Source organism: Eriocheir sinensis, unplaced genomic scaffold, assembly GCF_024679095.1.
Source record: "Eriocheir sinensis breed Jianghai 21 unplaced genomic scaffold, ASM2467909v1 Scaffold9, whole genome shotgun sequence".
Classification (NCBI taxonomy): Eukaryota; Metazoa; Arthropoda; class Malacostraca; order Decapoda; family Varunidae; genus Eriocheir; species Eriocheir sinensis.
In genome coordinates, this window is record NW_026112274.1 from 1,738,114 (window position 1) to 1,765,601 (window position 27,488).

Here is a 27,488-nt window from a genome sequence, read left to right on the forward strand (position 1 = left end):
CAGTGAGTCGCTGTTATTAAGTGACTGCCTTAAGACGCTGTACATTTCAAGGTCGTCATCGAGTGATTGCCGGGAGGTCTGTAGGTGACAGATATATTTAAATTGACTTTTGCAATGTTTACTCGCACGCACAAATGTTCAACGTTACTGTTTCCCGGTGTTTTGTCAGTGGGTTGCAAATAGCTTTTGACATAAAGGGCGACGCCACCGCCTCTACGGTTTACACGATCTTTGTTGAAGAGTCTGTAGCCATCTATGTTGTATTCGGAACTTAAATCAATATTTGTGGTGTCGATAAATGTTTCGGTTATAGCAATTATGTCAAAATTTTCTGTTAAAGCAAGACATCTCAGTTCATCAAATTTGTTTCTTAGGCTACGCGCATTGAAACTAAGGATTTTTAAGTTATCGAGAGGCTTGGTAATAGAGGTGGTGGTACTTGCGGGATCACGGTTACGGGTTTGTTGTGATGCACGGCGTCTATTTACACGAGCGGGGTGGAGGGACGTGGCCGTGACTCGTTTTTGTTCGGATGACACGCACTGCTTCGTTGAGGAGCCTTCCGAGTCTGGCTGCCCTGATGGGAGAAAGGTGCAATCCGTCCCTGTGGAAGAGCTCATTTGTCCATAGAAATTGTCCCATGCGTTTAGGAACTCCACGTCAAGCTCCTACAAAGAGTTTGTAAGCGGTTGTTTAGGCTGTAGGCCTTACTGAAAAAGTCGCTCTCCGCCCAAGTCCGTGGTAGAACTCCTGAAATCAAACTGTTATGGGATTTAGTCTTATACTGCTGGATGAGCCTACGGTACTTCTCCAGGAGTTCCTCAGACCGGGTCGTGGTGACGTCGTTCGTACCTGTGTGAATAACAAACAGTGAATCATTAGTAGCCTGGGGGGAGATCTCCTCAAGAGCAGCAGTTATGTCGTCGATCCCAGCACCAGGATAGCAATAGTTCCGTCTTCGACGAGGAACTCTGCCGCAGAACTCAACGACCTGCTGGCGAATCATGGAGTCACCCACCAGGAAGGTGCTCTCCTGCTCGTCCTCCTCCTCCAGAATGGCAAACCTGTTGAAGCAATGAACAGGATAAATCGCTTGTCTGGCTGGCTTGGCTCCTCCATTCACGACGGTGAAGCCATCATGGTCGGTGCCACTAGCATCCTCCCGTTGCATGGTGTTGTCCGCTGGTGTCGACGGTACCGCTGAGGGCAAGGGGGCGGTTGGAGAAGGGTTTGGCACCACAGCAACGTTAGCCTGGATGGATTCCTGCAAGGAGGCAACAGTGCGAGAAAGCTCTATTATTTTATTCTGACCTGCTTCCATCTTCTCTTCTTGCTCCTGCAGTCTTGTCTCGAGATGCTGCCTGGTGAGGGAAAGCTCTATTATTTTATTCTGGCCTTCTTCCATCTTCTCTTCCTGCTCCTGCAGTCTTGTCTCGAGATGCTGCCTGGACAGACACAGTCGACAGACAGCAGAACGCCCTGTAAAAAAGTGAGCTGAGAAGCTACCGTTACAAGTACTGCACTTCTTAGGCGCCATCTTAGCTGAAATGAAAGAGATAAAAACACAGAGTGAAGGGGATTAGGAAAGGTAGTTTAGTAATGGAGGAAAAGTGAGAGAGAGGAGGAGTAGGAAGGGATGTGAGGTGAGTAAAGAGGGGGAAAGAGAGGTGTGTGAGATCAAGGAGGGTTAGGAAATAGGTGAGGTGGGAGAGAGGAGGAGTAGGAAGGGATGTGAGGTGAGTAAAGAGGGGGAAAGGGAGGCGGTGAGTGAGGTGTGAGATCAAGGAGGGTTAGGAAAGTTGTGAGGTGTGTGAGCGGAGGAGTCGGATGAGTTGTGTGTTGTGTTTAGAGGGGGTAAGAGAGGGGGTGAGTGAGGTGTGTGAGATCAAGGAGGGTTAGGAAATAGGTGAGGTGGGAGAGAGGAATAGGAAGGGATGTGAGGTGAGTAAAGAGGGGAAAGGGAGGCGGTGAGTGGTGTGTGAGATCAAGGAGGGTTAGGAAATAGGTGAGAAGATTGAGAGGAGTTTGGGAAAGGAGGTAAGTGGGAGAGAGGAGTAGGAAGGGATGTGAGGTGAGTGAGGTGTGTGAGAACAAGAAAGGTTAAGAAAGAGGCGAGGTAAGGTGGGTGAAGGGATGGGTAAATAGGATGTGAGGTAAGGTGAGTGAGGGGGGGAGGGCTTAGAAATATGTGGAGGTGAGGGAGGAGTAGGAAGGGCTAATCCTCTAGGGTCTGAGGAGTAGCAAATGGTATGAGAGGTTAGCTAGGTTGGGTGGGGCTTAGGTGAAGTGCGGGAAAGGGTGGTAGGAAGAGTTAATCCTCTAGGTGAGTTAAAGAGGGTGTAATGAGGAGAAGCAGATTGAAGCCTCCGGGAATTCAAAGGGGGGGTTGTCGACACCCAAGTCACGCGTGAGACACTCAGGAACACAAAGTCACACTCAGGACACACGAAACACTCAGAAACCCAAGCACAAGCACGACTAAACACCCTCAAGTCACTCGCAAAAACACCGGAAGTACAACAGCACACTCAAAACACTCTGAAACCCACGCAGAGCACTATAAACATCCAAATCACACGTAAAAGCACTGGAAACACAACACACTCGAAACGCAGAACACTCGAAAACAGCCAAATCACACGCAAAAACACCGGAAACAAAACAGCACACTCAAAACGCTCTGAAACCCACGCAGAACACGAAGAAGCACCCAAATCCCACGCAAAAACACCGGAAACACAACACACTTGAATCACTCTGAAACCCACGCAGAACACCCGGAAACAGCCAAATCACACGCAAAAACACCGGAAACACAGCACACTTGAATCACTCTGAAACCCACGCAGAACACCCGGAAACAGCCAGATCACACGCAAAAACACCGGAAACCCACCCCACTCGAATAACGCTGAAACACACGAAGACCACCCGGACACGGCCAGATCACACCCAAAACACCGGAAACACAACACACTTGAATCACTCTGAAACCCACGCAGAACACCCGGAAACAGCCAGATCACACGCAAAAACACCGGAAACACAACACACTTGAATCACTCTGAAACCCACGCAGAACACCCGGAGACAGCCAGATCACACGCAAAAACACCGGAAACACAAATCACAGAGGCAACCACAGGCAGAAACCACAAGCGAACACACACCAAACACGTGTCGGGAAATCACAGGCAACACACAAGGTCCACAAGCGAGAACACACAAACGCCCAAGAGCACGACGAAAACACAGGGCAAGCGATGTTGTGGGGCGCAGCGGGGTGAGGTCACGACCTTCTCTCAGCAGAGGTCGGGTGTGAATGAGAGAGAGAGAGAGAGAGAGAGAGAGAGAGAGAGAGAGAGAGAGAGAGAGAGAGAGAGAGAGAGAGAGAGAGAGAGAGAGAGAGAGAGAGAGAGAGAGAGAGAGAGAGAGAGAGAGAGAGAGAGAGAGAGAGAGAGACTCAAAAATGGTCCAGATGTTTTGAAATTCTCACACGACCCCCCCCAGAAAAAAAATGTCTAACAACTATCTGCTAGGTGTCGGTTGGTGGCCGCCAGCTGAACCTCACGAGATGATCTGACAGCCGATAAGACTCCGCATATGTTTCCTCCGTGGTGTGGTGGTTAACGTGCCCAGCTATGAATCTGCAGGCAAAGGTTCACCCAGCTGTTCATCCTCCCTTTCGGGCTGGTAAATAAATTGGTAGCTGGAAAACCTGGGAAAGGTAGGTTGTGGTAACCCGGATTTTTTTCACATTCGGCTTTCTCGATGGGGCTTGCTGTTTGACCCCATTCTGTTAGTGGTGCGGACATTTCTTTTTATAGTTGCGCCATCTTGCTTGGCTCATGCTGTCCCCTGTAGCTCATTCTTGGTCCATTTTAGAGAGTTAATATAGAGTCCGTGTTGATAGGTGGCCTCCAGGACAGCTTCTAGGTCGTCTTGGGCCACTCGGCGATGACTGGATATTGCCAACTTGTAGCGGCGGACGGGACTCGAACCTGGATCTCCGGAACATCGCGCCTCTTGCCCTGTGTCCCGGTAATGGGTTATACGCCGCCACAGTCTCAAGGGCCACTGTGACGGAGATAAGCACTGAAACCACGCGCAACTGCAGGTCATGCCCTCATCTTCACCTTTCCTCCGCTCCTGGGCAAGCTGAACATCGCCTTCGATGGGGACGAGGGTGTGGAGGCGCAGCGATACGAACTCAAAGAACACACCGAGTTGCCAGCACAGCCCTCGGAGCCGCCGCCACCACTGCCAGACCCTGCCGCGGACAAACCCAAGACACCGCAGGCCACAACCGAGGAGCAAGAAGCCGCAAAAGACACCAAAAACAATGAAGCCACGCGGGGGAAGTGGAAGAACAAGGCTGAGTTCCTGCTGTCGTGCATCTCTATGTCCATCGGCTTTGGTAACATCTGGAGGTTCCCGTTCGTGGCTCTGGAGAACGGCGGCGGTGCATTCCTCATCCCTTACCTGATCGTGCTGCTGTTCATTGGCAGACCGATGCACTACCTGGAGCTCATCCTGGGACAGTTCTCCTCCTGTGGCCCCAGTCAGGTGTGGGAGATGCTGCCCGCGTTCAAAGGTAAGGACAAGTATGTTTGCATGTGGTCAAGGTCACTCGTACGCTGATGACTCTACTCTGCATTATTAAACTTCTTTCAACAGAAGACCCCTCAGCAGGAATTACCTGGTGCCCTTCAACCCTCAAAAACTCAATTTCTCCATCTATCAACTCGTCACAATCTTCCAAACATCTATTCCCTTCGACAACACTCAGTTGTCACCTTCTAATACACTAAATATTCTTGGTCTATCCTTAACTCAAAATCTTAACTGGAAACTTCACATCTCTATAGCTAAATCACCTTCCTCGAGGTAGGGCGTACGGAATCGTCTGCTCCAGTTCTTCTCCCATTCACATAATTATGCAATACATATAAAAGGGCCTTGTCCGCCCTCGTATGGAGTATGCATCTCACGTGTGGGGGGCTTCACACATACAGCCCTTTTGGACAGAGGTGAGTCTAAGGCCCTTCGTCTCGTCAACTACCCTGTCTTATTTACAATCTCCCACCTACTAAATTCCGCTGCAATGTTGCCTCTATGTACCTTCTACCGATATTTTCATGATGACTGCTTTTCTGAGTTTGCTAACTGCATACCTATCCCCCTTCCGCGGCCCCGCTGTACACGGCTTTCTATTCTTACTCTCGCTGTACTGTCCAAATCCCTTTTGCAAAAGTTAACTAGCATATCCATTCTTTTATCCCTTATACTGGTAAACTCTGGAACAGCCTCCCTTTGTCTGTATTTCCCCCTGCCTATAACTTGACCTCTTCCAAGAGAGGAGGGTCAAGACGCCTTTTCTCCCGAAACTGACCTCTCTTTTGCCCTCTTGTTCTAGTTGCTGTTGTTGGCGCAGCGCCTGGCGGGATTCTATGTTGCTTTTTTTGTTTCATGCCCTCGAGCTGTCTCCCTTGCTGCAGACAAAGAAATTCTATGTTTTCCAACTTCCTAATGCAAGAGCAGACCAGAATTTTCATTCTTTCATCTCTCATTGCTTAAAGGGTTCAGTGCGTGTTCATGTGTGTAAGTCATTTCTACACTTTCCAACTTCCTAATGCAAGAGTAGACCAGAATTTCCACTCTTTTATCTTTCATGTCCTAAGGACTGTGTGTGTTTGTGTGTTCAAGGTCATTTCTTGGCTTTCCAATTTCCAAATGCAAGAGTAGACCAGAATATTTTATCTTTCATCCCTCAGTCACTTCCTAATGGGAGAGTTTACATTATATTACAGTATTTTCGCCTTTTCATTCTTCACTTTCTAATGCAAGAGTTTACGGTATCTTTGCTCTTTCATTCTTCACTTCCTAATGCAAGAGTTTACAGTATTCTCACTTTTTCATTCTTTACTTCCTAATGCAAGAGTTTACAGTATATTCGCTCTTTCATTCTTCACTTCCTAATGCAAGAGTTTACAGTATATTCGCTCTTTCATTCTTCACTTCCTAATGCAAGAGTTTACAGTATATTCGCTCTTTCATTCTTCACTTCCTAATGCAAGAGTTTCATCACCATAAACAACATCTATCCAAATCCCTTATGCAAGAGTTAACCACCTACTACGTCATGTTCTTCACTAAACAGTTCTAACACTTTCTAATCTCTCTTCTATTTTCTTCTTTTTCATTAACCGGTTCCCACTGTACCTTTAATCACTCTCCCCAGGTGTTGGCTACGGACAAATGCTCGTCAACTGGTTCGTGTCCACCTACTACATCTCGCTGATGGCCACCTGCATGTTCTTCTTCTTCGCCTCCTTCAACCAAGAGCTGCCGTGGGCGTCGTGCGGGCTTTGGGCGAGCGAGGCGTGTGTGGATGCCGCGACCAACGTTACCATGCTACAGGGAGGCACGTCGGCCGCGGAGGAGTACCTGATGTGAGTGTGTTTAGTATGTGTTTACCAGTCTTTACGCACCACTACCAGGGAGTTATTGAGGGCATGTGTTTGCAAATCTGTACGCATCATTTCAAGGGAGTTATCAAGGGCATGTTAGCTAATCTGTACGCACCATTTCAAGGGATGATATCGAGGGCATGTTCGCTAATCTGTACGCACCATTTCAAGGGAGTTATCGAGGGCATGTTTGCTAATCTGTACGCACCATTTTTAAGGGACTTTTCGAGGGCAACGTCTCGGGCTCCCACTACGACTATTTCCCATGGCCACAGGGAAGATTAACCGGGTTTTAATGGGAATTTTCCCGTTGAAGGTGCAGAAGTCGGGTAAAACACTAGAATCGCAAAACAGTCTATGGAAATCACAGCACATTCTACGAAAGGCTTTTCAAAAAGGCGAACTGATATGTTTAAATATACTCGCTTTTATTAAATTCCGCTGAAGTTTTGACTCTCCTTCTTCTATCGATACTTTCCTGCTCACTGCTTCTGAACATGCTAACTGCATGCCTCCTTCCCCCCCATGGATCCGCTGCACTCGACTTTCTACTTGAACTCTTCCCAATACTGTCCAAATTCCTTATGCAAGCGTTAACCACCATCTTCATTCTTTCCTTCCTTTCGCTAGTTAACTCTGGAACGGCCTTCCTTCGTCTGTATTTCCTACGACTAGAACTCTTTCAGGAGGAGCGTATCAAGACACGTTTCAAAAAACCCTAGCTCATTCCTATTCTGTCCAAATCCGTTACGCAAGAGTTAACAAGCATCTTCATTATTTCATCTCTTCCACAGGTAAACTCTGGAGCAGCAACCTTCCTTCGTCTGTACTTCCTCCTGCCTACGACTTGAATTCTCTCAGGAAGAGAATACGTACCAAAACACCTCTCCATCTATTTTTTTTTAGTTGCTTCCTGTAGTGACGGTATGCTGGCTTGAGGGGCTAATTTTATTCATAGTGGCTGCCGTGATGTATGACTCTTGCCTGGTCAACGCTGCCCCCCGGTGCTCCTCTTGACCGAAGTCGCTGAAGTTAAGGTTGATTGAAGGTCTGGGCAGCATGTGGTTAATCTTCCGCCACTCGACGAGGGTTTGAAAAATCAGCGTGTTTTCGTGGGACTCGAACCTAGTCCACGCCAGGGGTCCACGCTAGCTGACCACTCGGCCACCGCCTCCCCTGTCTCTACTGTCCAAATCCGTTTTGCAAGAGTTAACCAGCATCTTTGTTCTTTCATTCCTTTCGCTAGTAAACTCTGGACCATCCTTAAGTTCTTCATCTGCATTCGTTCCTGCCTATGACAAACCTTTTCAAGAGGGGAGTATCGAGACGCCTCTCCTTCCGAAATGGACCTCTCTTTTGGCCACTCGTAGTGACATATTTTCGGGGTTTTTATTCTTCTATTTTCTGCCCTAAAGTTGCTTCCATTGACAAACATTAAAGAAACGGTGGTAGGATTGTTGTTAGCTTTATTATTTATATTATTACTTTCTCCTCCACTTCGTCCATCACCCCACAGGAAGGAGGCGCTAAAGTGGACCTCGAGGGCTTTATTATCATTATTACTATTATTACTGTTACGCCACCCCCCACAACACACGGGTCGTGAACCCAGCAGGACAGCAAGGCGGGTGCCAGCCACCCGACAGCTGCCCACACAAAACACCGCGAGAAGGGAAGGACACTAGAGGCTGGGGCACAAGGAAACACTCTCAACACTAATTCCTCGTTTACTGGCAAGTTCCTCACACAGTACAGTAGCTCTCGGGGCACAGTACAAGTTATACAGGCACACAGAAGCACGACAGACTCGCACACGGCTCTCCAGGCAAGCACAAACACGGGTACACCCAGCCGTCACGCGCCTCCCTGTCTCCGCGCCTCGCACGCAACTTTCCGGCGGGCCAGCGCCCGCCCCCCTCTCTGTCTCGTCTCCACACCCCTGCATCGCTCAGCCCCGAAATGTTGGACCATCCTAGCCACGATTTCATCACATTACCCATGCAATCACACACATACAACACAAGTAAACACGCCAACACACGCACTGGTGTAACATTACCATCAATAATTATCGTCCCATCAGCCTTACGTCTGTCCTAATTAAACTATTCGAAAAAAATAATCAGGGATAAAATGATCACTTTCCTTGAAACAAATTATTTGATAACTGATAGTCAGCATGGATTTCGTAGTAATCGGTCTTGCCTTACCAACCTATAAACCTTCTTCAACGATGTTTATTCATGTTGGGACGCCCGAAGCCCATATGACGTAATTTACTTAGATTTTCAGAAAGCGTTTGATAAAGTTCCTCACGTTAGGCTTATCTCAAAACTGCGTTCCCATGGTATTAACGACCATCTATGTGCGTGGATTCATGACTGGCTCACCAACAGAGAAAAACGTGTAGTTCTTAATGGTGAAGCATCGGATTGGCAACCCGTCACCAGTGGCGTGCCCCAAGGTTCGGTCCTGGGGCCAACACTATTCATAATTTACATGGCATCAAGACCTCGGGGAAGGGCGCCTACTTCACTGCCATCGTGCCCTACGTACTGCTGCTGGCGCTGCTCATAAGGGGCGTGACTCTGCCGGGCTCAGCTGAAGGCATCATGTACTTCCTGACGCCGAGATGGGAGAAGTTACTGGACATACAGGTACAGAGAGGGGGGAGAGAGAGAGAGAGAGAGAGAGAGAGAGAGAGAGAGAGAGAGAGAGAGAGAGAGAGAGAGAGAGAGAGAGAGAGAGAGAGAGTTGTGAGTCTAAGGTGTATATTCTTAAACGACTGTCCGCCCCGTAGGTGTGCCATGTACCTACAGAAACACTCATTAGAACCCGACTGATTTCCTTTTCGGCCTTTTGAAACGTCTACAAATACCATCCTAATTCCGACCGAAGGCTGTTGACGTACTCCCTTAACCCTGTCCGTGTATGTCCGCCCGTAGGTGTGGCTGGCGGCCGTAACCCAGGCGCTGTACAGCCTGGCCATCGGCACCGGCGGTGTGATCACGATGGCCTCCTACAACGACTTCAGGAACAACATCTACGTGGACGCAGCCTTCATCTCCGTGGCGGACACCGTGACCTCCTTCCTCTCCGGCGTCACCACCTTCGCCATTCTGGGCCACCTGGCGGTCCTAATGGGCGTGGACCTTCCCGACGTGGTGCAAGGGGGTGGTACGTCCCTTGCCTTCGTCAGCTACCCCGATGCCCTGGCGAGGTTCCCGTGGCTGCCGCAGGTAAGAGGGTGTTCAAGTGTCCTTCCCAAATCATCAACTGTTCTTTCCATTCACAAATCTATCTGACTTTCGTTTCAAACCTTTAGTCGTTTTTGCAAATGCTTAATGGGACTGCTTCCCTTGTCCCACTCATTCAGTACCTTCTTCGTGAACCAAATCTTGCCCACAGTCTTCCACCGCTTAAACTCCGCCGCAATGTTTCTTTTTTTTTCTATCTTCTATCGGTATATCCATGCTGGCTGCTCTTCTGAACTGCTTGGCTTCACCCCTCCCGCGGTCCAACGCAGACGACTTTCAACTCCCGCTTATTCCTATGTATCGTTTTTTCACCCTGTCCGGTGGTAAACTTTGGAATAGTCCTCCTTCGCCTGTATTTCTTCCTGCCTTCGACTTTAACTTTTCAAGTCCCTTCCGAAATTAACTCCTCGTTTGGCCACTCTTTTGAACTCTTTTTGTAGGGGCAGTGGTTAGCTGTCTTATTTTTTATTATTATTTTTTTGCCCTTGAGCTGCCTCCTTTACTATAAAACAGTGAGAAAACAAAAGAAGCAAAAGATTAATAAAAAAAAGAGACAAAAACTAGGCTCGGTATTGTCAGACGCTTTCTGCTCTCACGTCAACTATTTCCAAAGGCCAAACATGAAACCACTCGGGTTCTTGTGAGTGGTGTCTAAGGTTCGCGGTACAAAAGAAGGGTCAAACTGCCACTAGAGCCATAAAACTATCCTCGGATATGCCCACAACTCCTACGAAAGCCTTGTCAAATACGTGAGCTTGGGCGACGAAATATTTAAGTATATATCACCCCAGTTATCGTAAGTGACCACCATCCAAGGCTGGCAGTACGCTACGGTACGGAATTTATAACCGTACTCCGTACCTGAAAAAATACCGTACCGTAATTTTGTACCGTACCCCCAGCAATTTTTCCGTACCTTATGGTACGGTAAAAATACCGTACAGTAATTCAGTACCAATGTACATATATATACATACATAAAAAATAATTAAGGTACGTCAATGAATTTGAAAAGCTACATTTATAAAGGGACTATATATGTATCAGGCCTCTTAAATATAGCCTACCAGTCGCTAATGAGCAAGAAAAAAAATAGGATGATCACTTGTTTTAAGCCTGTGGTACGGTACGGTTCGGAATTTTGCTAAATTTTCCGTACCTACATCATACCGTGCCGTACATTAGGAATATATCGTACCGAAATTTCGTACAGTACTTTTTTATGAACATCTCAACCGTACCGTACCGCATTCCGCACTGTACCGTACCGTACTGCCAGCCTTGCCACTATGCCACCTTTCCGCAGATGTTCTCCGCGCTGTTCTTCGTCATGATGTTCACGCTGGGGCTGGGCACCATGGTGGCGGAGACCAGCGTGCTCATCACCGCCGTCAAGGACCATTTCCCGCAGCTTCAGACGTGGACGGTGAGCCTGTCCGTGTGTCTAGTGGGCATGTTCTCGGGACTCGTCTACGTCACGCCGCAGGGACAGCACGTGCTAACACTGGTCAACCACTACAGCGGCGTGAGTAGACTATAGACTGTAGTAGTAGTAATAGCAGCAGCAGCAGCAGCAGTAGTAGTAGTAGTAGTAGTTGCAGTATTAGTATTATTAGTAGTAGCAGTAGTAGTTGTAGTAGTAGTAGTAGAAGTAGCAGTAGTAGTAGTAGTAGTAGAAGTAGTAGTAGTAGTTGTAGTAGCAGCAGTAGTAGTAGTAGTAGCAGCACCTGGACCCGACCTGTACTTTGAGACGACGGTGGTTGATAGTTGTATCAACCACAAGCTCTATTAGCTTAAGAAAAATATGTTTAGTAAGGTTTGTAATACTAACTAAAGATGGTTGTCTGCCACAGTCATTGGCGGGATGGGGCCAATAAATTGCTTTGTGAAAGGATATGAGAAAAGATACCGCTCACAACGCAACTCTAATGGATGGAGGCCAGTATTATAAAAAAAAGTAGAAAACAGTAGTAGTAGTAGTAGTAGTAGTAGTAGTAGTAGTAATGGTAGCAGTAGTAGTAGTAGTAGTAGTAGTAGTAATGGTATTATTATTATTATTATTATTATTATTATTATTATTAGTAGTAGTAGTAGTAGTAGTAGTCGTAGTAGTAGTAGAAGTAGTAGTAGTAGTAGTAGTAGTAGTAGTAGTAGTAGTAGTAGTAGAGGAGAATCAGCTTGTTGGGGACATATTCTTATTAAACCTCTCGGCGCCCAAGCACACACTCATTTGGCAAGGCTTTCGTACGAGTTTTGGGCTTTTCCAGGGGTAGTTTTATGAGCGTGGTGGTAGTTTGACAAAGTTTCTGCACCATGAACATAAAGAAAGTAGTATAATTATTATTATTATTATTAGTAGTAGTAGTAGTAGTAGTTGTATGTCATGAATTCCTCATTCCAAGAAGAGACGAGAATGGAACATTCCGTGGAATTCCTCTCCAGCGGAAGATTCCATTATTCTTACTTGTCAACGGGTCAGTGCACAAGAGTGGGCGGAACTTATTCAAATCATATTATAGCCTATTGCTGCTAATGCTGAAATATTCGTGGGATGCATGACCAACTTTACTTAGTTCATGGTATTAGGTTATTAATAGATAATAACCCATAGCCGTTAGGGCGTTAGTTAAGTGTTACGCAGAACAAGAGATGTTAGTTGTGGAGAGTGCTGGCATCTTGACCGCGGGCCAGGGAAGCTGGAGTGACCGTGGGTCGGCGGCACACCTTCTCTTCAGAAAGTGACCCAGCTCCGCCAGGACGTCCTTCCCTTTACTCCCGCTCCACGTGTGTTCGTGGCGGTCTTTCCTGCCCTGCCGTATCCACAAGTCAGTTTGACTGTGTACTGCAGGCGAGGGAAGCCCTTGGGAGGTTACGAGAGAAGTGTTTGATGCGTGGAGCACCTTGGTAGGTTACGAGAAGCGGCTGAATGACTCCAGCGTTGGGCGGACGGACCACGTGGCATCCAGGCGGGCTTCTGGCTCGCCCATCCACACAGCTACGTACAGTTCTTGCCTAGGATAGTTTAATCCAGTTAGCTAGGTAGCCGTATGCCTGGAATTAATTAATATTTCTTATTTCCAGCGAGTTTTCCTTGTCGAGTTAAATAAACGTAGGAGCAGGTTCATCTGGTCTTTGCTTATCCTATGAGGGTGTGATTGGTCAAAAATAAGTGACTAGAAGGGGGCTGTGAGTCTGATAACTAAATTTTCAGATAATTTATTTTATATTTTTATTGCTGAGACTACATCGAGATCTTCAGAAGTCCAGACCTTTTTCAAGAACCCCACATTAATTGGCACCCAGACACAGTAACCTGACCTCACACTCCTTAGGAGAAGTATTGGCTGTTAGGCTCGTGAAGTATTTATCTAGTAAGATGTCTATATCACATTGGAAACAGGAAGCGGAAGAGATAGGATTAAATGCTAAGGAAACCAACGAGTACGTACGCACAGCGCAAGAGGAAGCGAGAGAAAAAGAAAGACAGCAACACCAGCTAGAATTACAGAAACTGGAAGCTGATAGAGAACGAGAAAAGGAGGTCCATGCAGTAAAATTGGCCGAGCTAGCGGCGAATAATGGGAATGGTACCAACTCTCAGAATATTAAAGTAGTTTCCCCAAAGCTAAAGCCTAATCATTTCAAAGAAGGTGGCAAGATTGAGATATTTATAGTGCGGTTGAGGAAGCCGCTAAATTAATGCAGTATGATGAGGTCACCAAGAGTGTGCAATTCATGAGTCTTTTTGAAGGTAAAGCTTTGGAAGTGATTCATAGATTGGATGAGGACTCTCGTGAGTATAAGGATATGAAGGAGGCATTAATGGCAGCTTATGGAATGTCAGTTGATGATTTAAAGAAATATTTTTCCTATGTCTCCATAAATGACGATGAGACAGTCATTCAATTTGCTGCTCTCCTCAAGGGGTACTTAGAGCAATGGCTCAAGAAAGACGGTGCTGAGGAAACACTAGAAGGTGTGAAGGACCTAATTTTGAGTGCGCGGTACGTAAAATCCTGCCCAGATGAATTAGTCACGAGGCTCAAAATAGACAAGGTGAGGAAATTGGAAGTTATGAAGAAAGTGGCTTATTCCTATTTTGAGGCCTGCGGTAGGACGAAAAAGCCTCTAGTTAAAAGCAATAGCATGCAGAGTGATGCCTCTGGAAGAAAGATGGCTTCCGGCGTCGCCACCACTGGTGCGATTAGCCGCGCGTGGCCTTCAGCCAAAAGTAACCAGAATTATGCACCGCGTCCGAAAACTGGAAGTTATGGGCCGCGACCGAATCAGGGTGACTACTCTAAGTGGCACAAAAATGCTGCAGTAAAGCAAAAAGGTGTAACGCAGCATGGGAATTTTGGTAAAAAGCAGGGTTCGTCATCACATGTGCCTTCCGTGACCGGCCAGTATCGCGATGAGGCGCAGAATCAATGACTATTGGCCGGAGCAGCTACACATCAGTACGATGATCGGTTGAACTTGAGTAAAGCTTGGGTAGGAGACCGAGAGGTTACAGTGATGAGGGATAGTGGTTCTACCATTTGTACACTGAGGCACAGCTTAGCTAGGAACCATGAATTCACAGGCGAACGGAGAAAAATATGGCTGTTGAATAGCGCGCCAGTGATAGCTCCTGAAGTCAAGATAAAAGTCAAGTCACCCTATTACACAGGCTGGACAATGGCGGTGACACTCGAAACACCGCTCTATGATTTAGTGATTGGCAACGTAAGGGAGGAGGTGCAAGGCGTCCGTAAGCGTCTGCAGGAAAACAGTGTCATTAGCTGAACGACAACCGCGTCAGTTTTATCAAGCAGCGTGGCTTGATATACAGGCAGATTATCTCTCCCTCTGGTGAAAATATATTGCAGTTAGTTGTGCCTGCGAGATACAGAGAGGCTGTTATCAAGTTAGGTCATAGCACTGCTCCAGGCGGTCACATGGGAACAGCCAAGACACTCGCTCACGTACAAATACATTTTTACTGGCAAGGGATAGGCCAGGGGGTATCTAGATTTGTGAGGTCGTGCGATGTATGTCAAAAGACTATAGATAGGGGAAGAGTAAAGCCTGCTCCCTTTCAGCCACTGCCCATTATTGACTCTCCCTTTAAGAGAGTAGCAGTAGATTTGGTGGGGTTAATAGAGCCCCGAGCCAGCGATGGCTACCGGTATATTCTTACGCTTGTAGATTTTCCCACGCGTTGGGCAGAAGCAGTGCCGCTCAAGAATATTGAGACGCAAACTGTGGCTGAAGCTCTCATGAGCATATTTTGCCGAGTAGGTATACCCAAACAAATACTGAGTGATCGAGGTACCCAGTTCACCTCAGGGGTGATGGAGGAAGTACTCCGTTTGCTAGCTTGCAAAGGGTTACGTAACACGCCCTACCATCCCATTGGGAATGGACTGCGTGAACATTTTAATGGCATACTTAAGAAAATGCTTAAACGCATGGCTGCCGAACAACCCAAGGAATGGCCTAGGTACTACCTTGCTCCTCTGTTGTTCGCGTACAGAAAAGCCCAGCAGAGCTCCACAAGGTTCTCCCCGTTTGAGCTAATGTATGGAAGGTTTGTTAGGGGCCCGCTACAGTTACTGAGAGAGCTGTGGGGTGACAATGTTCCGGACCCGAACGTCAAAAACACGTACTAGTACGTGTTAGATTTAGGTGACAGGTTGAGAGAGACCTGTAACATTGCTAAGGAGGAGTTACTCAAAGCAAAACAAGTACAGAAAAGTTACTACGACCGGAAGGCGAAGTTGCGTAAGCTCAGTGTAGGAGAACAGTGCCTAGTTTTGTTTCCCACAGCGAGCAACAAGCTGTTAGCTCAGTGGAAGGGACCTTACGAGGTTCAGGAGAAGGTCAATGACCTTAACTATATTCTCCTGGTTGATGGACACCCTAAACGGTTCCACATCAACATGTTTAAACAATACTACTGGCCAGAAGCAGCCGCGTGTTGGTTTACAGAAAGTGAGTATGATGATGAGAAGGTGAGGTGTCTAGAGTTAGTTAAAGCTCACTATTCTCAACCTCAGATCGTAGATGTGGGAGCGGCAGTAGTAATACAGGATGATGAGGACGGCGAGGCTCCTCTCACTGTCTCTTCTAGACAGACAGAGTCAGTGCATGACGTGACGTTGGGAGAAAAGTTAGCCGCAGAGGAGAGGAAACAATTAGCATCGTTGCTAGAGGGTTATGCAGAGTTTCTTTTCTGACAAACCTAAGATTGCTCGGGTACCAGAGTATCGAATCGAGTTGACGAGCAAGGAGCCTGTCAGACAAAGGCCTTACCAGATTCCTTTACGAATGGTAGACGCCGTAAAAAGCGAAATCAGTGAAATGGAGGCCGCGGGTATCATGAAGAGATCAAATTCCCCCTCCTACAGCCCCATGGTATTCGTAAGGAAGAAAGGAGGAGGAATGAGGATTTGCGGTGATTATCGAAAAGTAAACGCAGTGACACGCGTAGATGCTGAGCCAATGTCTGACCCGCAAGCCATATTCGCTACTCTGGCTGATTCTAGAATGTTTTCTAAGATAGATCTGACGAAAGGGTTTTTCCAGATTCCACTGAGTGAAGGTGACGGCTTTTAGTACACCTGGGGGCTTGTATCAGTACAAAGCCTTACCCTTCGCGATGACCAACTCGCCAGCAGCTTTTAACAAAGTCATGCACGAGGTCATGAGAGGTATGGAAGGAGTGGAGCTTTTCGTGGATGACGTATTAATTAACTCACCCACATTCAGGCAGCATCTAGAGACCCTCAGGTTAGTGTTGGAGCGGCTCCGGTGCTACAACCTGACCATTAAGTCCAATAAGTGCTTGATTGGGCACGAAAAGGTGCCATTCTTAGGTCATGTCATTGGTGAAGGACAGTATGGGTGCCAGATGGATAAGATAGAAAAGGTCAGATATGCTCCACGTCCTCAGACCGAAATTCAGGTAACGTCATTCTTGGGCTTATCTGGATATTACCGGGATTATATCCTCAATTGCTCTGTCACTGCTGCCTCTCTGCATGAATTGTTGAGAAAACATGCACCCAATAAGGTACAGTGGACAGATGCGCAGGAGGAAGCCTTCAAGACATTTAAAAGCATGTTATGCAAAGAGCCCATTTTGCAGCTGCCTGATTTCAATAAGCAGTTCATTCCGCGTACCGATGCATCACAGGAGGGCGTTGGTGCCGTGTTGATGCAAGAGAGTAATAATCAGGTGTTTCCTGTATGTTATTACAGTAGGAAGTTGCGTCCAGCCGAGATAAATTACACTACGGTAAAGAAAGAGCTCCTTGCAGTTATAGAGGGAATCAAGAGATATTATTTTTACATATATAGGAATCAGTTCGTTCTCGAAACTGATCATATGCCCCTAGCCAGTTTGAAAACTTCTAAGAACGCAAATGCACGCCTGTGCGTTGGGCGTTGTATCTCCAGCAGTTTCAGTTCACGGTAAAGTACATAAAGGGACAAACCAATGTTGGGGCGGACTTCTTGTCGCGTCTGGTAGCAGAGAAACCTGATCAAGGTGGTAGTAAGGTGACAGGATACTGTGACCCCTGAAACTACACCTCACCCATCGTGAGTAGTGAGGCAATTCTGGAGCTGCCCCGTGTAGGTCACTCGGCTTCCTGCAGTCTCCCCGTGTTCTTATGTTCTTATGTTCTAACTAAGTGACTGAAGTGGATAGGTTAGGTGGCTCGGAGACTTTATGTTCGGATCTTGGGACCTCAGATTCAGCTGAATCGAGGAACCAAATGACGAAAGTCTGCAGATTATGTATCTTCCGAGGGCGAAATGTCATGAATTCCTCATTCCAAGAATAGACGAGAGTGGAATATTCCGTGGAATTCCTCTCCAGCGGAAGATTCCATTATTCTTACTTTTCAACGGGTCAGTGCACAAGAGTGAGCGGAGCTTATTCAAATCATATTATCGCCTATTGCTGCCAGTGCTGAAATATTCGTGGAATACATGACCCACTATTACTTTGTGCATGGTGTTAGATTATTAATAAATAATATCCCATAGCCGTCAGGGCATTGGTTAAGTGTTACGCAGAACAAGAAATGTCAGTTGTGGAGAGTGCTGGCATGTTGACCGCGGTCCGGGGCAGCTGGAGTGACCGTGGATCGGCGGCGCACCTTCTCTTCCGTTTGTAAACCACCCCCGCCGGGACGTCCTTCCCCTTACTCCCGCGCCACGTGTGTTCGTGGTGGTCTTTCCTGCCCTGCCGTATCCACAAGTCAGTTTGACTGTGTATTTCAGGCGAGGGAAGCGCTTGGGAGGTTACGAGAGGCCTGTTTGCTGTGTGGAGCACCTTAGAAGGTTACGAGAAGCGGCTGGAGGACTCTAACGTTGGGCGGACGGACCACGTGGCATCCAGGCGGGCTTCTGGCGCGCCCATCCACGTAGTTAAGTACAGTTCTTGCCTAGGATAATTTAATCCAGTTATCTATGTGGCTGTATGCCTGGAATTAATTAATATTCATTATTTCCAGCGAGTTTTCCTTGTTGAGTTAAACTTAAGAGCAGGTTCATCTGGTCTTTGCTTATCCTATGAGGGTGTGATTGGTCAAAAATAAGTGACTAGAAGGGGGCTGTGAGTCTGAGAACTCAATTCTCAGATAATTTATTATATATTTATATTGCTGTGTACATCGAGATCTTCAGAAGTCCAGACCTTTTTCAAGAACCCCACATAGCAGTAGTAATAGTAGTAGTAGCAGAAGCAGCAGTCGGAGCAGCACCAGCAATATTATTATCATTAGCATCGGCAGCAGCATTACCCTTGCACGGCTGGTAATGTCGTTTCAGAACCTGTCAGTCCTGCTGCTGGTGACGCTGGAGGTGGCGGGCGTGGCCTGGGTGTACGGGCTGCGCCGCCTCGCTGCCGACATACACTTCATGCTGGGCCGCTCCACGGGGGTGCTGTGGAAGGCGAGCTGGCTGCTGGTCAACCCGCTGTTCCTCGCCGGCGTCCTCGTGTACAGCCAGACGCAGGCCACCGTGCTCTCCTACGGCGACTACGTCTTCGGCACCAAGGAAACGGGTAAGTCTGGTGCAGAGCTGTAGAGTCGGGGTCGGAGTCGGAGAATCGGAGTCACTCATTTCCTAAGGAGTTCAGAGTGTTATCTCTCTCTCTCTCTCTCTCTCTCTCTCTCTCTCTCTCTCTCTAGCATAGTAGTCAAGTAGAAGATGTATGTTGGAGGTATCTGGATGCGGGTGCGGGCGTGAGAGGGAGGGGGTGTTGCTGGTACGGAGTATCGGAGGCCCAGAGCAACGTGGTCGGAGAACAGCACGGGGATGGAGAAACACTTGACACGTGGCAGCTACCAGTCCTGACGTAAAGATGTGGTCCAGGGTACCTCCACGGGAGTGGGTTGCGCCGCCAGTATCCCATCGTATGAGTCGATATCGTCTGACGAAATCAAAGAGTCGAGGCCCATTCCGGTTCGGAGCTGGAGAAGAGTCACCAAGTTCAGGATGGCGGGCATTAAAATCACCCATGTACACAATGCCACTGAGTGTTGGAAGGGGCAAGGCCGCCAAGTTTATTCTTCCCGGGGCAGAATAGACATTACATAAACGAATCTTGCCGTGTCCCATCGCTACCTCCAGGAGTTGAAAGGTCATGTCTGCTTCAACCCAGGTACGAAGCAGCTGGTGTGGTACTGAGGAGTGTACATATGTGACGAGACCGTTTTGAACTGGGTGGCGTAAGAAACGTAGCCAGTAAGTGAGGGAGCTTGTCTGTCCCCAAGAAGAGGACCAACAAATGCCTCCTGAATGAATATGACTGTCGGGGAGTGCTTGTTAACAAATCCCTTCAAAGCTGAGAGTCTTGCAAGATCTCTTAAACCGCAGGCGTTCCAGGAGATGACATGAAGCTCAATATTACGTGCGAATTCTACCCTTCGGTACGCGGAAGCCAGACGTGGAAGAGGTGGTGGGGCGCGCACAAACACGCTGTTCCCCGTCCAAGGGGGAGGAAGGTGTCAACGACTCCATATCCTTCTCTGGGTGGGAAACGATGGCGTCAAACTTCTCGGTAAGTCTGGTGACCTTAGCAATCATTGCCTGCTGCCCTTCAACAAGTGTGGTGAGTGTGGTGTCTGTGGAGGCTTGTTTGGCGGCGAGATCAACAAGGCTAGTCTGGAGTGCATCACACCGCTCTGCGAGTGAGTTGCAACGAGTCGTTAGAGCAGCAACAGCCTCACGAAGCTCACGAATCTGTGTTGACTCCGAGGAGACATTGTATTCATATTGCGGGGTTTGAGGCAACGAGGCTGGCGGAGGAGGAGGAGGCGAGGCTGCTGGTTGCCTCGCCGAGCGCTTGATACGGCCTTGCCATACATACATTAACTCCCTGCTTGTTACACCGAGGACACTTCCAGTTGATGTTCGTAGATGCGGACAGGTCGGGTTGTTCGGTGGCTGCGGTGGCTGAAGGTGAGACAGGAGGCGGCGGAGGAGCGACGCGGTGTGAGCAGGTGCGAGAGTCGTGATTACTAGCTCACCAAGCACATTTTTCTGATGCACTGCAGTAGCGGGAGATGTGGCCGAATTCCCAACATCGGAAACACAATGGACGGTCGTCACTAATCCTGCGGATGTCACAGTCGGGGAGGCAGGGGAGGAAACCGAAGGAAAAGCTGGAGGGAGGCGGATCAGTCAGGCTCCAAGAGACAGCAATGCGGTTGATAGGTAAACCGTCTTGACGAAAACGTCGGGCAGAGTGAACACCAGGGAGTTCCAGGGCGAGGGAGGGATCAACACCGACAGGGTACCGAGTTATCAGATAGTTAGGATATTTCTTGGGCCTCTCAGGGGAGTCTTGCACATCAAGAATGACAGAGACAAACTCACCCTTTGCTACTCGCTCCACGATGTCCTGGCGGCACCTTGCAATGAAGACGAATCGTGATGTCACAGATGCCACCTTCACCTCGGCGATATCCCGCTCAAGCTGGAATGTTTTCTTGACCTCCGCAAGCCAACGAAGCTTAGTCTCCACTGGTAAACGCTCCCTAAAAGCAAGCTTCACGTAATCAGCACGGGGAGCAAATGCTGGGAGGGCAGGTTTGATAGGAGCAGCAGCAGAGGTGCGTTGAAGATGCGGCGGCAGCAGAGACGGGGATGTGGAGGGTTCCCTATGTTTTGATGTCTCGGTAGCGGTTAAGTGTGTCTCGCTGTCACTGTCTGTTGTGTCACCCCTAGACCGCTTGCCCGGGTTGGCAAGGCGGGAGCCGTCAGGTTTGAAAGCAGCGGCAACAGAATCACTTGTCACTGATGAGGGTAAAAGTGGCCAGTGTCCCACGCTTACGTCCTCGTCGTCACTGAGTGCAAGATCCATCTGCACGTCAGCAACAGTGCCGGGGCCAGAGTACTCCATGTCGGCAACGATGAACTGCCACAAAGGGCAAACAGCCACACGTCTTCACCCAACCGTAGGTTGGGCTAGACTGAGAGAGAGAGAGAGAGAGAGAGAGAGAGAGAGAGAGAGAGAGAGAGAGAGAGAGAGAGAGAGAGAGAGAGAGAGATTTATAGATTTATAGAAAATCAGACCACACAGACCCATGGTCCAGACTTGGTGGTCTGTCCTTAAACCTAAGTGATTTAACATTAATCAGAAGACTCAAAACGTTGCATTTCTACTAGTGATATTAAGTTGAAGGAAGTGACGGTCGAGCTTATTTTGAAGGAGTCAATCGTGTTACACTGGACCACTGATGGGAGCTTATTCCATTCTCGCACTACAACGTTGGTGAAGAAAGATTTGGTGCAGTCTGAATTTACTTGTCTACATCTGAGTTTTACGCCATTGTTCCTCGTGCGCAAAGTGTCATCGATCAGAAACAATGTTGATCTGTCTACATTCGTGAAACCATTAAGTATTTAAAACATTCGATCAGTTTTCCTCGGAGGCGACGTTTCTCAAGAGAGAACATGTTAAGGGTAGAAAGCCTTCTTCGTAGGATTTGTTGCGCAAGGGATATAATTTTTTTCGCCGACGCTGAACACCTTCTAATTTAGCAATATCCTTTGCATGGTGGGGAGACCAAAACTGTACCGCATATTCCAAGTGGGGTCTGACTAAACTGTTGTAGAGCGGGAGTATTACATCTTTATTCTTAAATAAAAAGTTTCTTTTAATGAAGCCCAACATTCTGTTCGCTTTATTTGCTGCATCGATGCATTGCTGTGAGAATTTGAGGTTTGACGCGATTTTGACCCGCAAGTCCTTGACGCATTGAACGCTTTTGAGTTTAACGCCGCGCATTTCGTAATCAAACTTTTTATTCCTCGTTCCAACTTGAAGGACCTGGCACTTGTCTACGTTAAAGAGAGAGAGATCCTTCTAACATCACATCACATCTAAACATTTACCTCACCACAAAGTCACTCTCTAGCCCCACGCGTCCCTCCCTGGCAGCGGTGGGCGTGGTGTTGTCCCTGGCGCCGGTGCTGCTGGTGCCCGTGCTGTTCCTGGTGGAGGTGGTCCGCAGGTACAAGGCGTCGGGGCAGCTGATGCACACCCTCACCAACGTCTTCGCCGCCTCCCACAAGTGGGGGCCGAGGGACGCGAAGCTCAGGCAGGAATACGACATCTACCTGGAAGACCAACTGGGGGTGAAGCGCTGACCATAACCCTGGAGACCATCAGCTGCAGGTCGGCCGCCAAACATATGTATAGACCTTGTATAGTCTGACACGGGTCGTATTCTTTAGCATTTCGAGTCCCAGGCACACTCATTAGTCACGGTTTTCATAGGCGTTGTGTGCATTGCATGGGGTAGTTTTATGGCCCTGGTGGTAGTCTGACTCTTCCTCTGTACCGTGAACCTAAAATACAACTCATAAGAACCCGACTGATTACCTTTTTGACCACTTAAATTAATTTATGCGAGTCTGAAGAGTCGGATAATACGGACCTCAAATATGTCCGTTTGGGTGGGGTCCCGCGCCTCACCCCAGCTCTGCCACATCACCCCCAATACGTCACTCACTCATTTATCATATATTCACTATTAAAAGTTGTGTGTTAAATATTCAGTATATATTAAATAAGGCTATATAGTGCTTTGAATGTGTTGCGCTTCAGGATAACAACAATGAACTGTATAAATTCCTTAACACATGGCAACGTTGCTCTTCTGATGTTGCCAGTGGTCAACAATACCAATGGTCATATTCTTAAATATTTCCGCTGCCTAACAAACATATTTGACAAGGATTTCACAGGAATTCTGGACATGTTCAAGGATAGCTTTATGACCCTGGTGGCAGTGTGACCCTTCTTTTGTACCGTGAAACTGAAAGACACTCATGAGAACCCGACTGATCACTTCGGCCTTTAGAAATAGTTGATGTGAGGGATGGAAGCGTCTGGCAACACCGACCTGTGTTTCCACCTTCAAGGGTATGTTTGGCAACGCTGTGGCGAGGATATCCCCGCGCGCTCCTCCCCAAAAACGAACTTCATAGCTGAGTCAGACTTCAGTATTTTTGCACCATTGAGTCTTTTTTTATGTCTCGTATTCTCTTACATTCTACCGTAGATTTTTCCGTAATGTCTTGAATAAAAACCTTATCAAAATGTTTCAGCAGAGCTGCTTAATATATCGTCATAAGGTAAAGACTTGCACTCTAATGAGTTGATTTCCTTTCTCAATATCATATTTTGTGTATCAATAACAAAATTACTCCTAGACATCCCTTCTCTTTGAATAATAATATGTATTATTTGAACAAAGGTCATTGCAAACTGTTTCAGCACTTTGTAGCACGACTTTACATTATTCATGTCGTTAGAATGAACATTTTAAGATATGCTGCATAAGGATACTCATACCCATGTTGCTGCCACACACATAGATAATTTGCATTAATCTACTTCATCCTTGACACTAGCAGTGTTTGTATTCCCAAGAAACTTTGAGGTAGCCCAACAGAAAACGAAAGTTTTGCGATACTCAGCCATCAACAACAACAGCTCAAACCGAGTTGCTGGCCGAGAAGTTAAAAATGGTGATAGTGCAACAAGAATGCGAGAGGGAGCGAACCGCTGAAGCCGTGAAGCTGCTTCAGGTGCAGCAAGGATGAGAGAGAGAGAGAGAGAGAGAGAGAGAGCAGCAGAGCAGGTGAAGGTGCTGAACTTGAGGGAAGAGGCAGAACACCTGAAGATCCTTCTCCTTCAACAACAACTAAAAATAGGAATGTGTATAATACCAAATAAAAGAACACGGTGTAATTGTTTTTATTTAATTTTATTTATTCTAGACCATAAAGAGGTTCATTAATGATGCAATGTATACAAAACTCGGACCATTTTCATAACTGCTTTTCAGATAAACTTATCACAGTTTAAGTTTGTGTTTAGTGTGCCTTTGCTGAATAACCTTCAAATCTTTCCTTTCTAATCAATGACATTGCAAAATAGTTAAAGTTAACTGTGAGAGAAGTGACTAGTGAGATCATTTGGGGCAACGAATGCAAATACTCCATAAATGGATAGCCTATTTCTAAATTTCTCAGCCCATCAGAGACTAGGTAGTTGGTGTCTGGAAAAGTAATGTATACAGTCCGAATGTCTTCCACATGATCTAAAGAAGCATAATTTAGAAAGAAAAATGTTAGTGTTTTAATGTCACAAAACAAGATTGTCCATACATAAAACTTCTATCTTACATTCCGAGAAATGTTTTTATATACACAGATATACACATACTGCTACACACAGATAATTTGCATTAACCCTTGATTGCCTCTGTGGTGTAGTGGTCAGCGTGCCTGGCTACTACTCAGTGGGCCAGTTTTCGAATCCCGGTCCAGGCAGCCAGCATGCAGCTCACCTAGCTGTTCATTCTCTTGCATAGGCTCAGGACTCTCAAAAGTACTCCCTGATGATCTGTTTCCGATTAAAGCGACCCTGCAGTGCTTCATTATTACCATGCCTTGCTTGAACAAAGTTCTCTATGACATTTAGATTATTATTTTGTAAGTTCTTATTTACACTATTTATGTCCTCTTCCATATCAACCCTTGTCTTCACATCAGTATTGTGTAGGATTACTGAAGCAACAATAATGGCCTTCGTTGTTTCCAAGTCGGTTCGTATACTTTTCCCCAGGTATGAGAAGCGACGCTTGAAGACTCCAAATGCCCTTTCAATCGTGTTTCTTGTTTTGACATGACTAGCATTGTACCTTTCCTCTTGAGGGCCATTAGGGGACAACAATGGGGTCAAAATATATTTTCTATTGGAATATCCATTGTCACCCAAGAGATGGCCAGGCACAATGCCATCTTGTAAATCATCATGAATTATACTATTTTCAAAAATCCTTGCATCATGGACACTGCCGGACCACCTTGAAACAATATTATAAAACAACAAGTCAGGTCCACAAATGGCTTAATGTTTAATGAGAAATATCCTTTCCTGCACCTGAATATTTCTGAGTCATTACGGGGTGGTTTTACAATTTTAATGTAGGTGCAGTCAATGCAGCCTACAACACCAGGCATGCCAGCAATTGCATGAAAGTCCTCTATAACTCTGTGCAATGTATTTCCAGTGGGAAATGTTACATACTGGTGAATAAGACCAGCTATGGCACGTGCAACTCTGGCCAGGCACTGACTAACTATTGTTTGAGATACATCAAAACAATCTGCAATCACTACTTGATGACTTCCACTAGCCATAGCTGCCAGAGCCAGCAGGACCTGCAGATGCGGTGGCACACGATAACCTAGAATAAGAAGAAAACATTACACAGTCTATGTTATGAAGTTACAAACTAAATAAAGTACAACATGACTGCAAGGCAGCCATATCTTTAAGTGAAGATGGGCCCAGACATCCTCAACCAAGGGCTGTCAAATTCAGAAATTTAAAGTAACAGAAAACTGGTCATGAGTAAGGGAATTGAAATGTTAGATATACAATATTTGTGCATATAACAAATATGTATATGCTATAACCCCCTCATGCAAGGTATAATCTTGTCTTTATGTCTCACACACCCATGGGGTTTTAGGGTGGAGAAGGAACAATGCGATATATGGCCTTAAAATTGGGTATTACCAGCGTATCAATCTAAAATGATCTCAATATATGAATAGGCATGTGGCAGAAAATATCCTTATTAGAGGGTTTGGCAGGGAAGTTATTTCTAAAATTTGTAGTTTTATTATGGGAAGGTACCATTTCAGGCAAAGAGTTAACAATCTAATATAATTGGTTACCTCTTCTATCAGCAGAATCTGGAGGGCGATCTCCATTTTGAGAATGATGTCATTGACAGACTATTTCTTCAAGCGGAATCGCTCAATAAATTTTCCGTCACGCATTGCGACGAATGGGTTCATTCGGTCTGGTACGACTCGGTGCTCCGTCGCAGTGTATTTTGCCCTAGGGGTGCTACTGCTCTCTGACCAGCAGCAAACTCCTCCCACACCTGCCTAGGGTTGAACATATTCATTGCTCTGAAAGAAAAAAAAGTATTGTTAAAACCATTGCTTCACAGCAGCTTCACAGCATATTACACACCCAAAAAATGCTTTGCTTATTATATTGTATAACACATCATTATCATCATCATTTCATCGACGCTTGCTCCTAGGAGCTCCCACCAAGGGATGGCCAAGGCAGAAGAGTTTCCAACTTTCTCTATCCAGACACTCCCTCTTTGCCTGCTCAAAGTTTCTCAAATATCTTTTCCCCCTCTCCCTAATGTACTCCTGCACCCTATCTCTCCATTTCACTGGAGCTTGTAATAGAAGTAGACTGGATAACTACGGATACACCCCATTTCGTCACCAGTCCAGTTTGTCACATGCCCGGTTCACCAACAAAAACCCATTTCGTCACCAATGTGAAATCCGTTTCGTCACATCAAATTTCAACAGGATGATTTTCTCATCCAAATTTTCGTCACGATTTAGGTAACCTAGTTGCTTTTATGCAACATTTTTTTAAAAGGGCCATAACTTTTACCCCAATAGCCACAGAACCTTAGTTTTCTTTCAGCATATACACCAACCATCTAAGACTACAATGGGCAGGCTAAAGGAAACAAGAATAAAAAAATGTATTTTACTTACAATATAAAACAGGAATAACTACGATTTTCTATATTTTTTTTAAAGACCTGATATGAACACGAAAATGAGGTAGATGATCAAAATGAGGCACAGGGTCGATAATAAAATATCTTGCACTCGCTCCGTATGCGACAAAATCGAAATTTTCAGAAATTCCAGGAAAATTCCGAAAATTCCGAGAATTTTTGGAAATTTTTGAGAACTTCGGCGCCAGAAAACAGGGTGTTCCCGTCGGACTAGAAGAGCGACACGTATTACCACCATCACAACTTGTCTCAACTGGACGCCGCCGCAGTAGAAATCTCGTAGTGGCAACCGCGGCTTGCGCAGAACGAAAAAAGTGGGTTTTTGTGCGTCGCTTGTTGTCGAATCGCAACCTGGTTACCTATCCAGGGAAGAGCTCCAGGAAAAATCACAATAATGCGAACCTACAAGAAAATTAACAGATTGCATAAGGCAAACATGGCTTGATAACACCGTCTGGTCAGTGGGCAAGTGGTGGGCGTTCTCATGTTCTTAAGAGTTGCCTGTAGAGGGGTGGTAGAAGACAGGACCAGTCCAGTCACAATATACATATTAGCCCAGATTCATTCACAGCGCCTGAAATATATAGTTATATTTTTATCCCAACTTTTTATGGCTG

General features: G+C 46.6%; 1 protein-coding gene across 1 annotated transcript in view; it reads left to right on the forward strand.

Annotated features, from left to right (window-relative positions):
* Positions 1 to 23,789, forward strand: part of LOC126994868 (sodium-dependent nutrient amino acid transporter 1-like) — an 88,251-nt gene extending 64,462 nt beyond the window's left edge. Inside the window, exons 2-10 of the mRNA XM_050854129.1 lie at positions 3,654 to 3,727; positions 4,094 to 4,594; positions 6,242 to 6,452; positions 8,226 to 8,295; positions 8,981 to 9,127; positions 9,416 to 9,709; positions 11,034 to 11,252; positions 18,551 to 18,785; positions 22,170 to 23,789. Coding sequence (XP_050710086.1) covers positions 3,654 to 3,727; positions 4,094 to 4,594; positions 6,242 to 6,452; positions 8,226 to 8,295; positions 8,981 to 9,127; positions 9,416 to 9,709; positions 11,034 to 11,252; positions 18,551 to 18,785; positions 22,170 to 22,378 — 1,960 coding nt within the window. The 3' untranslated portion in view covers positions 22,379 to 23,789. The remainder of the gene's footprint in view (positions 1 to 3,653; positions 3,728 to 4,093; positions 4,595 to 6,241; positions 6,453 to 8,225; positions 8,296 to 8,980; positions 9,128 to 9,415; positions 9,710 to 11,033; positions 11,253 to 18,550; positions 18,786 to 22,169) is intronic.
* Positions 23,790 to 27,488: the final 3,699 nt, after the last annotated feature.